Source organism: Molothrus ater, chromosome 5, assembly GCF_012460135.2.
Source record: "Molothrus ater isolate BHLD 08-10-18 breed brown headed cowbird chromosome 5, BPBGC_Mater_1.1, whole genome shotgun sequence".
Classification (NCBI taxonomy): Eukaryota; Metazoa; Chordata; class Aves; order Passeriformes; family Icteridae; genus Molothrus; species Molothrus ater.
In genome coordinates this window covers 4,544,704-4,559,930 of record NC_050482.2, presented here as the reverse complement: position 1 = coordinate 4,559,930, position 15,227 = coordinate 4,544,704, and the positions used below count along the sequence as shown (strand labels likewise).

General features: G+C 44.6%; 1 protein-coding gene across 1 annotated transcript in view; it reads right to left on the bottom strand.

Annotated features, from left to right (window-relative positions):
* The window catches only part of LOC118698035 (store-operated calcium entry regulator STIMATE-like), a 36,300-nt gene that overhangs the window by 18,542 nt on the left and 2,531 nt on the right, over positions 1-15,227 (bottom strand). Inside the window, exons 2-4 of the mRNA XM_036401107.1 lie at positions 3,519-3,567; positions 3,207-3,302; positions 1,347-1,468 (exon numbers count right to left, since the gene is read on the bottom strand). Of these exons, the coding sequence (XP_036257000.1) occupies positions 1,347-1,468; positions 3,207-3,302; positions 3,519-3,567 (267 nt within the window). The remainder of the gene's footprint in view (positions 1-1,346; positions 1,469-3,206; positions 3,303-3,518; positions 3,568-15,227) is intronic.

Here is a 15,227-nt window from a genome sequence, read left to right as displayed (position 1 = left end):
CACTAATGAAAGCAAGATTTTCTCAAAGGACTGAGCTGTTTCTGTGGTCTAAGCCAGCCCTAATGAGGGGCCAGCTACAGCTCAACAGAAGTTCATCCCTGCTCTGCCAAGAGACTTTTCATGGTTTTTGCTTCTGCTCAACTGCAGACGTGGCACACGAAGCTGAAGCTGTGTCTGAGGTGGTTGGGCTTCCAGTCCTTGTTGCTCCAAAGGGGGAAAACTCCAGCTCCTGAACTAAGAATATCTGGATTCTGCTGTCTTGTCTATGTTTAGGGATCTATTATAAAGGAGGAGCTAAAAGGGAAAATACAGAAGGTATTGCCCCCACCCCATGCCTGCTGTCAGGATGCTGAAACTGCTCTGGAGATCAACCTTGAAAGCTCCTCTCAGGTTTGAGGAGGGCCAGCCCTGCCCACATCATCTCATTCCCAGTGTGCAGCTGCTTTTGCTGCCTCACAAACCCAGGTTCCCTTCACCTCTGCCATGACCCATCTGCACAGCCTGAGGAAATCCACAGGGCACTGGGGTCTCCAAACTGATCCCACCTGGGTCCAAGTTTCACCAGCTCAGATGCCAGACCAGCTACTAAAAACACACACAAAAAAAAAACCAGACTAACTTCAGAAGAGACTTCATGATTAACATCTTAATGGCAAGACTGCAATTTTTATGAATAAGATGTGTTTTCTGAAATAGTACTGAATTCATCTGTACATCAGATGTAATGTAAAATAGGCAGAGCATTAATTTTTCCCTTTCCTACAGCTTCTCCAGCAAGCTGGCTCTGCTCTTTTGGAAGGGAACTGCTACCCTCTAGTGGGGCTGGCTGAGAGCAGCTTTTTGGGAACATTTTCTCCATCTCCAGGCAGGAATTTAAAGAGAAAGAGGCAACACTTCAAAACTCAACTTTTGGGGTCACGCTGTGCCTGGCTGATCCCCACCACAGCTCAAGGCAAATGCAAGAACAACTCCATATTCTGAATGAATATGGTAAAAACCCACAGAAGAACCCCAAAAAACAACCTTACACATCCTAATTTACCACACAGATATCTCCTGGGGTCTATTCTACACCCAAGGAAATGTTCAGCTCTTCCTCACCACCCTGCTGCATTCCAGTGGTGGTTCCAGCATTTAGCTCACCTTCAGGAGCTCCCTGAAGAAGGGAGAACAGCTGCTCCCATTTCCAGGGTGGTTCCAGCATTTAACTCACCCTCAGGAGCTCCCTGAAGAAGGGAGAACAGCTGCTCCCATTCCAGCCCCAGGCTGCAGCTCCTGCCATTTTTGGTCCCCATTCCCAGGTGGGAGCACACCAGGCCCCTCTGGGCAGAGCAGGTGACACCTACCATACTCCCCAAAGACCAGGTATGTGTATTTCTTGTGCTGAACAATCCAGGAGACCACTTTCACACCCAGCCAGATCAGCAGCATCCCCAGCGTGGCATCCAGGATGAAATTAATAAGGTAGCTAAGAGCAGAGGAAAATTCAGGTTTCAGCTTCTGTGTTCTTAAGTATTATTCAAAATCTTTAATTTCATAATGGAAATGAATTTAAAAACCCCAATGTCTTAAATAAGCCTGCTTAACAATCCAAACTCGCTTCCTTTCTCTTTTATTGCATTTTCCTAAGCCTTACCAGCAATTTCTTAGTTTAAAAGCTTGTTCAGAAGAGAAGGGGCAGGCTCCACCAACTCTCTGTCACTGCTCATTTATTCATATAGCAATAAATACTTCTTAAAAGTTACCCCCTGCAAAAGGGAGACTTTCCACTTGCAGCCTATTTTTTTCTAATTAAAAAAAAAATGAAATCTCAAGTTTCAGAGGAAACAGAACCAAACTGTTCCCAGAATTTCACACAAGAAAATGGCAGCTTTTGGGGCACCACAGCTGCTCTACAAACTGGCAGCAAAAGAGGCACAAAGTCCATTTTTCTGAGCAGCTGCAAGAGGCTCCCAAAAGCAGAGACACAGACTGAGAGGGAGGTTTTGGGAGAGGTGATGGGCCCTGGCTCAGCAGCAAGAGCCCTGAGGTCCCAAAACCCTCAAGTTCAGGTCCCACTGCAGATCCAGGAGCTGAACCCATCCCTGCAAGGAGATTTTGGCCCAATGGGTTTGAGTTCTGCAGCTCTGGATGCTGAAGTGTCCCAGAGGCAGGAGACCTGCAGGGACCTTCTGGGGATGGCAGGGTCCAAACTCCAATCCAGGTCTTGATATTTTAATGAACTCCAAACAGAAAAAAAACCCATAAAAATCACATAGACTAACGTGTTTTTGTATGCAGTTTTCCATCATTGCAATATTTTCTGCCAGATTTCTACAGGATGAAGAAAATGCCAAGCACAAGGCTACAGCAGTGAACATTTCCTTTTCCAGAACTCTGCCTCTGAACCAAGAAATTGCAAACAACAATCTGCTTTTGATATCCACTTTGAAAGCATAACATTAAGTTTTTCTACATCCAAAAACTCAGGCTGGCTTTTTACAGTGTCCAGCTGCTGGAAAACCGGAGCATTCCATAGGCACATGGAGCTCTGGTGGTTTATTCTGGGCAGGACACAGAGTGTGAGCCTCAAAGCCCAGGGACAGGGCTGGAGGGTTTTAAGCTGCCTGCATCAGGATGACAAGTCAGGCAGTGCAGGGAAACATAAAACACACATGAAAAATAAACAACACACCCAAAGGGCACAGCATAAGCATGAGAGGGTTTATTTTAAAACACTGTCTGTTTAAAAAAAAACAACAATACATCATTTGAGAGGTTATGTGCAGCCCCAGCCAAACTTGTGTCTGCTTAAAGAAACATATCAAAGTGCAGAACTTTAATATAAAAAAAAGGAGATGGGCCAGAAGGTTTTAAGAAGAATTTTGAAGCCTAAAGGAGTTTCTCAAAATGAGATGAGGTTAATGCTGAAACTAAATTTTTATCTGCAAAATGTGTGAAGTAAAGGTGGGACTTCTACATTTACTTCAGACACTTTGCAGATAAAAATATAGTTTCAGCATTTTAAAAAATTTTAGTTTCTGGAGTTTGGTTTAGAAATCCCCCAAACAGGACCAGCAAAGAAGACAACACAGAGCACAAAAAACAAGCTCAGCAGAGTTTATTCCCATGCAGTGCTTCAGATGGATCCATTTCCACTGTTCATGACCCTTCCCAACACAATTCTCCCTTTGACTGATAGGAAGGCAAGTGCCTCGTGTACTTACAGAGAACAAGGGTCCTCCTCAGTGAGATCAGACAGAAAAACATTGGCAAAGTGGATGAAGAGGGCACCTATGGCTTGCTTGGAGGTATCATAAAACCTGCAGGAAAAACCAAGATTTTCTGAAGGAGTCAAGCGGGGAATTTTATTTCTAGGGAACACCAGCTACTTTATGGAGGTTTCCTTGGGAAGCAGCAGCACATTTCATTTAACAATTAAATGTCATGCAGGATACACAGGGGGGCTAGAAGATTGTTAGTGTAAGAGAAAAAAAATATAAACACATTTTTTTCAAGTTTAAAAAGAAAAATCTCACCATATCCTCCAGGGACGCCGCTCTGCCTTTGGCTCCTTAAATCGTTTTACTGCAAAGAGAATCAGAGAGGTTCCATTACCCAGATGAACCCTCCATGGGTGCAGCCTGCACCCACCTGCACTGCAAATGCAGCCCAAAAACCCTGCAGGACTGTGGTGTTTTCTGGGGTTCTTTGTGGCAGGAAGGAATGAATCAGACTCCATGTTCTTAAAAGGCTAATTTAATAATATAATATAATATAATATAATATAATATAATATAATATAATATAATATAATATAATATAATATAATATAATATAATATAATATAATATAATATAATATAATATAATATAATATAATATAATATAATCATAGTAAAGAATAGAGAAAGAATATTTACAGAAGGCTAAAAGATAATAATGAAAATTCGTGACTCCCTCTCTAGAGTCCCACACAGCTCGACCCTGAATGGTCATTAAGTCAAAACAATTCACATGAAACCAATGAAACAATCACCTGTGGATAAACAATCTCCAAACCACATTCCAAATGAGCACAACTCAGGAGAAGCAAATGAGATAATATTGTTTTCCTTTTTTTTCTGAGGCTTCTCAGCTTCCCAGGAGAAGAATCCTGGGCAAAGAGGATTTTTCAGAAAATGTGACAGTGACACGGGACCCTCAGCATTTGAAAGTTTAAAGGCTGAGCAAAGCCAAGGGCAGTGGTGGCATCACTGCCCCTGGAAGTGTCCACAAGACCCAGATGTTGTATTTAGGGACACAGCTTAGGGGTGAGCTTGGCAGTGCTGGGTTAATGGTCAGATCTGATGATCTTGGATGGCTTTTCCAGCCACAATGATTCCATGATTCTGTTCTCTGGCCTGGAGCAAACCAATCAGAGGGGTCACTGTCATATTTTCTCGGAAAAATCCCTTTGCCAGGATTTCTTCTCCTGGGAAGCTGAGAAGCCTCAGAGAAAAGAGAAAACAATTCTTATCTCATTTGCTTCTCCTGTGTTGTGCTCATGTGGAATGTGTTTGGAGATTGTTTCATTGGTTTCACGTGAATTGTTTTGACTCTTTGGCCAATCAGGGCCAAGCTCTATTGAGACTCTTGGAAGAATCACAAGTTTTAATTATTATCTTTTTAGCCTTCTGTCTGTATCCTTTCTGTATTCTTTAGTACAGTTTAGTATAGCATTCATTAATATAATACAGTATCATAAAATAATAAATGAGCCTTCTGAGAACATGGAGCCAGATTCATCACTCCTTCTTGCCACGAGGATCCCCACAAATACAATACCCCCAAAGGGCAGCCTGGGCTCCTATCCCTGGGAAATGCCTTCCTGATCCAACATGGAAGGATGCAGGGACTTCCCTGACAGGAGCCTTGACATTTCACAAGTGCAGCTTTGTCCTGCTTTTACTGGCAAGGTGACAGGGCAACAGATGAAAAGACAAGGATGAAAGGACAATGAGGAACTTTTTACAACTAGAAGAAGAGATATTTAGGTGGGAAACTGGGGAGAAATTCTTTACTGTGAGGATGAGGAGGCACTGGAACAGGGTGCCTGAGAAGCTGCGGCTGCTCCACCTCTGGAAGTGTCCAAGGCCAGGTTGGACAGGGCTTGGAGCAACCTGGGACAGAGGGAGGTGTCCCTGCCCATGGCAGGGGATGGAACAAAATAGGCTGTAAGGTCCCTTCCAGCCCAAACCATTCTCCAATCCTGTGATCTCCCCTAATCCCAGGATTTAGTCAGGCACATGCAGGGATTTGGTGCCAGTCTCAAATCCACAGAAAACCAGCACTGCTACAACCTGACCCATTATTGCCAGTGATGAGTAACAAAGCACCAGTCAAGTCACACCAGACCCTGCTGCAGCAGCTTGTCCTACTCCTGTCCAGAAAAAATCCACCAGTTTCCCTCATCCAGCTGAATCCCACCATGAGGTATTCCTGCAGCAATGACTGCCATCAGCTCAGACAAGATCCATCATCACTGGTGCCCTTCAAAAGCCAATTTTCATTTCACCTACCCACAAGCATCAGAGCCATGGACCAACCAAGGGCCCAGAATTGTCTAAAGCAGCCCTCAGCTCATGGGGGCAAAGAGCACAATGCTGAAAAAAAGCTTTTGGAGGGGTCTTCAGGCCAAGCAGCTGACCACTAGCCCAACCACAGCAGCACAAGGGGTGATTTTCATTATTTTCCTAATGAGAAGTGACATGTTATGTATCCACAGCCACTCAGGCTAGAAACACAGTAATTCAGTGTGATAAGATGACAAGTAAGAGGTAAGAAGTTAATGGTGTGGTGCCTTGTTGAACACAGCTTGTCATGCCTCATTAGATTTAAGAGAGTTATCTGAGACTGTGTAATTATCAGAGACAGTAAAACTGTTGTATTAAAGATAAAAGCTGGTATTATAGAGAAATAATTAACTGCTTAATAGGGCATTTACTGTGCAGAGCTGCAGCAGGCTGGCTCCAAATTAAACCAGAAATCCAGCCAAGATTACCAGAGCTTAAACAGGGAGCAGAGTTGTTTGGTGTCTGTGGCCCGGGGTTAGGGGGGATGTTAAATCCACAGGAGCAGCACCACATCTCTGAAGACTCCAGGAGATGATGGAGCCCTCCATGAAGCAGCACTTTGTGCTCAGTGAGCACAGCAGGGCTCTGGAGAATGAGCAGCAACAGCAAAGCCTCCCTCCCCTCTTCCAAATGCTGCAGAGAGCCAAGCCATGGCATGCACAGGCACAGGCTCAACTGGATCAAGCTGCAGAATAGCTAAAATCTCCTCTGTTCTTCTCAAAATGTGTTTCAAATCACTCAATTTTCCACCAGCTGTAGGTGGGTTTGCTACCCTGGCTCAGACAAACCAGTCCATCCTTAATATTTACTTTAAGGGAAGTTATGCACACATCAAGGACAAAAAAAAAAAAAAAAAAAGTGATATTTGAGTTCTAGCACTTATGACCAAATGAAACTCTATAAAAACACCTGAAACAAATTAAAAATGCAGTTTACTGCACACAGAGTTGCACAAAATGGAAGAGAACCCAAATTCAATTAGATTGACAATGAGACTGGAATGCAGCTGCTCTAGATCAGAAGGCATCAGGAATTTGGGTCCCAAAACCACAGTACTGAATATTTTAATGCTGCTTCCCTTCTCAGCTGTGTCCATGTGCAAGGAAGCAATGTTATTGCACATCTTGGGAAGAAGTTCTTCCCTTTGAGGGTGGGCAGGCCCTGGCACAGGGTGCCCAGAGCAGCTGTGGCTGCCCCTGGATCCCTGGAAGTGCCCAAGACCAGGCTGGATGGGGCTTGGAGCAACCTGGGATGGTGGAAGGTGTCCCTGCCATGGCAGGGGTGGCACTGGATCTACCATTGGATCCAAACTGTGCTCACCATTCTGTGACTGAGTGTAGGGGGATAGAATACAAGAAAATAAAGGTAGTATAGGAAGTAATCTTACCCCTAAGGAGTTGCAGCTGGGCTAATTATGAAAGATTAGGAGCAGGCCTGACTTTAACAGGCCACAGCTGTAGGCAATGAGAAGAAAGTGCTATAAAAGAGTGGATTGGGTGGTTGAAGGGGAACTGGAGTCAGTTGGCTGCTGTGAGAAGAAGGAAGAGTCAGTGCTTGGAGGAGCTGCCTATGAGAAACATCAAGGAGGTATGGAACTCTTGCACTAAGGAGACAACAACATGAAACCTTTGCAATATAATGATAACAACTGAGATCCTGTAGGAGCCAGGAGAAGGGGACCCAGGTCTGTCCCATTAAACATAAGCAGAGCACCACTGGGATGGTGTCTGCCTTCTGCAGGCTCTGCCCTGCCTGGCTCCAGCTGCTGCAGACAAAAAGCTGTGAGGCTGAAGCAGAAGGGAAGGAAGATGAGGGACAATCTGAGAGATCCCCTGACCACAGCAGAGAGAGGGGAGGGCAGGAAATAAAAGACTTCCCAGCCCTTCCTCTTCAGGTAAGGACAATAAAGATCAAACATGCTTGAAATCCCCTCAGAGCCACCAGGCTGGGTGGAAGCTGACAACTGAATGAGAACCTGTGAAAAGTTAAAAAAAAAAGTATTTGCTGGAGTCTTTCAATATAGATCTGTAAATAGTCAAAAAGATAAAAGCACAACAAGAGCTGTCCTCACTCTTTATCCAGTATAATACAGAGGTTAATATTCATTATGTTGTTTGTTCTCTTGATGCAATAGAAAGGGGACAGACAGCTTTGCCTGCCCTACACCAAGACAAGGGCTGTGAAGTTACCAGAGCTTGTCACAGTCAATGTCCCACAGCCTACTTCTGCTTTTGAACAAATTCTCTGATTCTAATAATTAAGACAAGGACAGTAGCAACAACAGCCCTATGCCCTTGTGCTGCTCCTCACCCCTGCTGGAACATCCTCTCTGCATCCCCCAGTGACCCCACACTGCAGTCAGGCACATCTGCTGCAGATTTGTGCACCAGCACAGGTAAAAGAACCCCTAATTTAATCAGAATTAGCTGCAGCATCAACCAGCTGCTGATCAGCAAAACAGGCTACCAAGTCAGGTTTCTGTGGGGGGCCCAGTTGTGGGTTTCTCTGGGTCTGGATTGAAGGCACTTGAGATGGCAGTTCATGTTCAGACTCAGCTGTTTATTATTTCTTATCAGTAAAACAGTCTCACTACTGTGAGTTCTGCAGCTTTTCATTAGAAGGCACAAAATGGCCAACAGTCTCTTGGTACAAGGGCTTTTAAGGCTAAACTATCCAATTAAGAACTGACACCTGGATTATTTTCCCTTTTAACCCAATAACTGATCCCAAAGAGCTGCAATGGGGACTTTTCTGCCCAATTACAAAATGCCACCCAAACCCATGGAGAAGGAGGAAGAAGAAGCATGAAGAAGAAACCCAGGATAGCACCCTGTGCCCTCCATCTTGCTTCCATCCACAACACACTAAAAATCCCAAAACCTCAATTTCTCACCAAGTGACACACCTGCACTGCTCTCCATAATCTATTTCACACCTTTGTGGATTCCAGTCCATCTTGAAGTCTGAGAAACTTTCTCCATGAATGAGGGTCAAAGTCAGTGCTGCCCTGGGGGTCAGGGCACCCCAGAGCAGACACAGAAATATTCCCAGTGCCCTGGGTTTCCACAGGTTTCTACAAAATTACAGGGGGAAACTTATCTCCCTGGGATATGGTTAGACATGCTTGGCTGAGAGCCAGACCACCTCCCTGACAAATCTTACTGCAACCAACCACAGGAGTGTGAAGCTGAGGTTTGGGAGGGAGGTGTTGACTCAACAGACAGAACTTTTGGGATTTGATTTACAGGGATCCAAGCCTGACCCCACTGAGCTCAGCAGCAGGCCTGGGGGGGATGGATACTGAAAATGAACCTGATATAAAAGCACTTTTAGATGCATTAATACACCTAAATTGTGAAAGGTCCATCAAAAATAAAGTCTGAAATGCCCCAAACTGGTTATACTGCTACTTGCTTTTAAGAGGGGACTAAACTGACTGCCACAAACCACACATCCAGGGCCACATCCCAGTAGCAAGAGGGTTAGGACTTCATTTCTGGCCTTTGCCAAAAAGGACTCGGAGCTACTGTACCAGGGAGGAAACAGAAGCTCTTCCCCTGCCCAACCCCTGTGTTATTTTCAGCAGTACAGTCTCCAATAACACATCTCAACCTATTTTGCAGGACACACCCTTTCCCAGGCTCTTTCCAAGCCCCAGGCAGGAAAGAAGCCAACATTCAGGATACAGAGCCAAAACCCTGGGGTCTGCACTATTCTTAGCCTGAGCAGCCACTCAGACAGCTCGACCCCAGACACAATGGGAGGAAGCAGGGAAGCAGCAGCAGCCACTGTTTGCAGAGAGCAGCCAGAAAAGTGTGAAATTATATCCCCCATCAGTTCAGGGAGCAGCCAAAGTCCTGGTTTTCCTCCTCAAAACAGCTGTCAGTGGTTTGAGGGCACGGACTGCTGCTGACTTCCATCCTCAGGTCTGCACTGGGTGTATTCTGTATTCCCTCCCAAAGAGCCTGGTACCAGTGTGAGGAGAATGAAAGCACCTCCAGCAACAGTGGCAGAGGAAGGAACAGAAACTGAGACTGTGTTCATGGAATCACTGGATGGTTTGATGGGAAGGGTCTTTAAAGACATCTTGTTCCAATTCCCTGCCATGGGCAGGGACCCCTTCCACAAAACCAGGCTGCTCAGGAGCCTCAGCTGGAGCACTCATCCTTCTGGAGACTCCAACTGCCCCAAACAAAGGCCACAGAGGATCCTGGCATGGGTTCTCAGCCTTAAGCTCTACCCTTTGTGTCTTATTTTTGCACAGATTTTTAAAGCTGTTATTTTAGCCAAGCGCCAGGTGGTCACCAAGCAAAGCTGTGAGATAGCAACCATCAGCTTTGCACATTGAGAACAGAACATATTATTTACTGACACAGCAGGTCCTACAGGACACCTGGACTGAGGCTGGCCTCCAACTCAATGCAGAGCATCCTGGGGAGGCAGTTGTGACTCCCCATATAATGCATTGCAAGCCAGTCCCTTGAAAAATGGAGTTTAGACAAGGAAAGATAAAAGTAAGGCAATAAAATCCAAGATCACTAAGAGAACACCACCTGAAGGATGAAGTGATGCCCAAGCAGTTATTATAGACTCACAGATGGTTTGGGTTGGAAGGGACCTTAACCATCATCTTCTTTCTACTCCCTTTTAGCATTAAAGACAGCATTTTATCCCAACCGAACTTTTATCATTAAAGTCTCTCTGCCATACAGTTTTCTTACAAATGCTGTTTAAAAAAAAACAAGCTGTAAATTTAAGAGACTCCTTAAAGCTTTGCATGCTCCACTCATAACTATAAAATACTAATTTCCCTGTACAGATTTTTGTCTCATTAAGTCACCCATAACATCAACTGCTCACCACACGTGGCAGAACCAACTCAGAAAGGTGCAGGGTGAAGGATCACAGGTAACTTCTCATGGAGCTCTACTCTGCCAGCTCATTTTCCATCTTCCCCAATGCCTTTGTTCTCTCAGAAACCAGGAGCTTCCAGAGACATAAACTTTAAGGAATTTAGAGATTTTAGAGAAGCTAAGATTTTTGTTAAACTTTATTGGAGTTAATTAAAATAAATGGGTAGGCCTTGATGAAGTTAAGAGTTGGTAGTTAACTAATAATTAATTGCTCCTCAACACAATGTTTGATTAGCTGGATTTATAATGAAGAATATAGAAACTGATAAATACCTTTTAGGAGCATAAGACAATTGTAGGCCTCCTCTGTTCTGAAACCAATTGAAGATGGGGAATGGGAATCCTACCAAGGGTTCATTTGTCATATTTTCATTGAAAAGGTAGAAAGGTCAGAAAGAGGAAGACTTCATTTACTTCCTCATTTTGGGACCCCTCCCCATGAGAGGGACCGCCAACCCATTTCAAGGAACAAATGCTTAACAGCTTTTGAACTAATTACCACGTGGAGCAGGGAATGGGATGTACCAAAGTTATGAACCTGTATTTGTATTTTGGGTATTCAATACTTGTACAGATAAAAGGACTCTGGAATCACCTGTAAATTGTGGTGTCTATTTGGGAGTTTTCCCACAATAAAAAAACACTTTCTAGCTCTAAACTGTTAGAGAGTTTTTGGATATAGGTACTAGATCAATCCATATTGGGAATGGGATGTACCAAAGTTATGAGAATGTATTGGTATTTTGGGTATTCAATAACTGTATACATAAAAGGACTCTGTGATCACCTGTAGCAATAAACACACACTTTCTAACTGTTAGTGAGTTTTTGGATATAGGTACTCGATCAATATCCATATTGGGAATGGGATGTACCAAAGTTATGAGAATATATTTGTATTTTGGGTATTCTATAACTGTATACATAAAAGGACTCTGTGATCACCTGTAGCAATAAACACACACTTTCTAACTTTAAACTGTTAGAGAGTTTTTGTCCCCATCACACTTGGATATTGGTACTAGATCAATATCCATAATTTTTTTAATAAATCATTCCCAGTCCCTGCTCAGCTCGGCCGCTCAAGGGGCGATGGCCAAGGAGAGGTCAGAGCAACCAACAGCTGCAATTCTAAAGCTTTGTGGAAAGCTGTGTGCAGCTTAATGAAGCACACTGAGTGCTGCACAGACCTTCCAGCCCACAAAGTGCAACACATGTTCTCCAGCTCATCCAGTTTCAGACGTACTGAAGCAGAAGAGAAACGTGCTGAGAGCCCTGCCATGTGCAGCTTAACCCACAAACCTACATGTAAATCAGCAAGGACCCAAGCTTCACACTGCCAGACACAGTTAACCTCTGTGGCTTTGTTTTTCTCCAGAGGGAAAAGCATTTAGAGGGGTGAAGTTGGAATTTGCATGCTCTTGTGTGTGAACAATTAAAATCACACACAGTTACGCACTCCTGTGACTGCAAGCAAAGGCAGCAGAGCCTGCCTTGGGCAGGGGAAGCCTGCAGTGGGGTTTTGTGTCTTGGGCAGATCTATTTCAGAACAGAATGGAAGTCTGGACAGATCAAGTGCTCTAGCATTTACTTCTTCTTTTTCTTGGCAGGAACTCACACTTTCACCCACCCTTATGAGGTATTTTCAGTGTAAAGTCAAAACACAAACCAGAAAGCACTTGGGATACTTTTGAAGCACTGAGACAGCACTTCACTTCAAACTATGTACAGCAACTGACAACAAACTATATACAACAAACTATATACAAATACCATATGGACAACAAACTATATACAACAAACTATGTACAAATACCATATCTACAACAAACCATGGACAACAAACCATATGTACAACAAACCATATGTACAACAAACTCTGTACCAGCCTGAACTTAGCACTGGGGCAGAATCACAGTGTGGTTTGAGTTGGAAGGGTCCTTTGATGGTCACCTCATTCAAATCCCCTGCCATGGACAGGGACACCTTCCACTATACCCAGAGACCCATCCAACCTGACCTTAAATGTTTCCAGGGATAGGGCATCCATCATTCTGCTGGGCAACCTGTTTCAGTGCTTCAGCATTCTCATTGTAAAAAAATTCCTCTTGTATTTAGCCTAAATCTATCCTCTTTCAGTTTAAAACCAATGCCCCTTTCCCTATCACTACAGGGCCCAGTAAAAAGTCACAAAAGTTGGGTTAAGTTTGATTTATCTGGTGGAGATGAATGCAACAGCTTCCATGAGTCCCTCTCAAAGTTCAGACACTTCTCAACACGAGGATGCTCTCTCCCATTTCACCATCCAGAAAAAATCAACGTTGAAAGCTCAGCTGGAAAATCCACAGGGATCAGGAAAACACAGGCCACAGATCAAGGGGATACTTCTGATGTTCTTTGACAACTGTTTTCTACCACAGAGACACTATTTCTTTTACAGGAAGTCTGTTAAATTCCTATTCTGTGGCTCTGCCTCAGGACAAGCTACTTGGACCAGTGTCTAGAACACCATCCCAGGTGCTCACAGAGCATCTCCAGCTCCAATTCCTGCCTGGGGCTCAGCACCAGGGTCCCTCCTGCAAACTGTGCCTTCTTAAGACTAAGCTCAAGGCAAGATGTGCTGGAAGAGCATGTCCAGCAGTGACATGCAGGAGGAGAGAGGGACGCTGCTGTCACATGAGGCAGGATCAAGACATTTTCAGAAGTAAAGCTGAAAACCAGATTTCCCACAGGGCTGTGGGAGCTCAGTCCAGTCCAGCTCTCCTTGCCTGGCAGTAGGAGTGTTTTCCAAGAGCAACATCTATTTTCATACCAACATCACAAGTGCTACTACACCTCATCCAGCAGCTCAGAGGGCTGCCAAGCCAGTTTCAGAAAAAGCTGGAAGAAAAACAAAGGTTCATGCATTTTCTCAATGCTGTTTGTGGTAGAGTAGAAAATGAGGATACCAGCTCCAGGGAAAAGTTTTTTTCCATTCACAATGGAGACAAAAATTCTTGAGCTCCTCAAATCCTGCACTCTAGTTAATTCACAAAGAAGGCTATGGATGTAATTTGTACAAAAGATCTTCCCTCATTTCAAAGAGTTTTGTTGTCCCCTGTGCAAACCTGGACAACTTTTGCTAGTCTAGAGCCCTGTAATGTATGGTAGGGATAATTCATGCTATTAATGTATGGTATAAAATATTGTGAAATCCAAACCATGTCTTTTGACCACCCTGGCCAGAAGCAGCTGTCGATTTAGATTCAGCTAGCTCCCAGACACAAGTTATGACACAAGTTAAGATAACGATTGATGCCTTGGCATAAGAATAGAAGCTTCCAGGGTGATGATCACCAGTTTCTCTCCTCAGGAGCCACCCAAGAGCAATTATCACCTTGCTGATTGCATCTGTCAAGATCGCCAGTGACGCCACCCTGACACATCTGAATACCCAGGCTCGCTCTGATGCCATTGACGCCAATGGCACACCTGGACTCGGCCTTTGTCCAGCTCTGCACATGGGAAGCAGCAGCGATGCACGTGAAGAGACACAAAGGAAACTTGGTCACCTTTGCCTCGGGCAGAATAAACTGTATAAAACCTCGCTGCAAGAAGCAGCATTTGTGAACCACCCATGTGTGAACCCACGTGTGAACCGAGGGGGACACTCTGACACTCGGGAGGTCAGATCCGTGTTCATTCACCCAGCGCCGATCCCGGGCTCGACGCTGTCTCCTTGGCTGTGGTGGTTTCGAAGCCCGAACTTCGGTCTCGCAGACAAGTTAATAAATCTTTGCTAAGTTTTTGATAATTTTGGCTCACGATTTGATCATTTATAACAACCCTTTCCAAAAAAAAAAAAAGAATAGAATGAATAGCCCCAACTGCAGGGGCTCACCCAGTCCTTGCAGCTGAGGTGACTGCAAGGAGCTTTCGCCACCCAGCTGAGTGATGCTCAAGGAAAAGCATTGCAAAGCGCTTCAGATGGGATTGCACAATTATCCCCACTCCTCAGGGCCATGACCTCCCCAGGGGAGGTTCTTGCACAGGAATACAGATTGCCACACACACACAGCTGCTGGGCTCCTCTGCCTTCAAGTGTTTGTGATCATTCTAGGACTGTCCTTACAGCCAAAGGCCAAAGAGCCTCCACAGCCACCCCAGGCAGGTGGAAAGGGTGACACCCCTTTGCCATTTGACTCCCAAATGGGGCAAAGCTGCAACCAGAGCAAGCTCTGGTCAAACTGGGATTAGGTTTGAATACAGCCTTGAAGACCTTGCTGGAAAAGCAAGAGAATGTTTGTAGGCTAAAATGAACTGTTAGCACTATTGCTCATGGGAGTTGACAGAATAATAAAACCCCACTAAACAGCTGTCCTGACTCCCTGCCAAGGCTGGGCATCATTTACTTCTGGGTCCTGTTTTCACCACTCAAAGAATCCATTTCACAGAATCCACAGCAATGGGGAGCAACCACCCCACTCAATCATTCAAAACTAATTTCCTCCTCCATTAGGTTTTCCTACCAGGTTGGCAGAAGAGCATCTTTCCACAGCCCCAAAAAACCACAAATTCAAGGACACGAATTGCTCTGATAAAAACAAATTTATCCTCCCTGCAATGGCCATGCTTGGGATCCACATTCTGGAGGGATACTCTGAGCACATCCATGCAGATACACCTGCAAAACTTTGCAGAATGCCACGTTATTGTTAGTCTGAGTTCCTCTGCATGTTTTC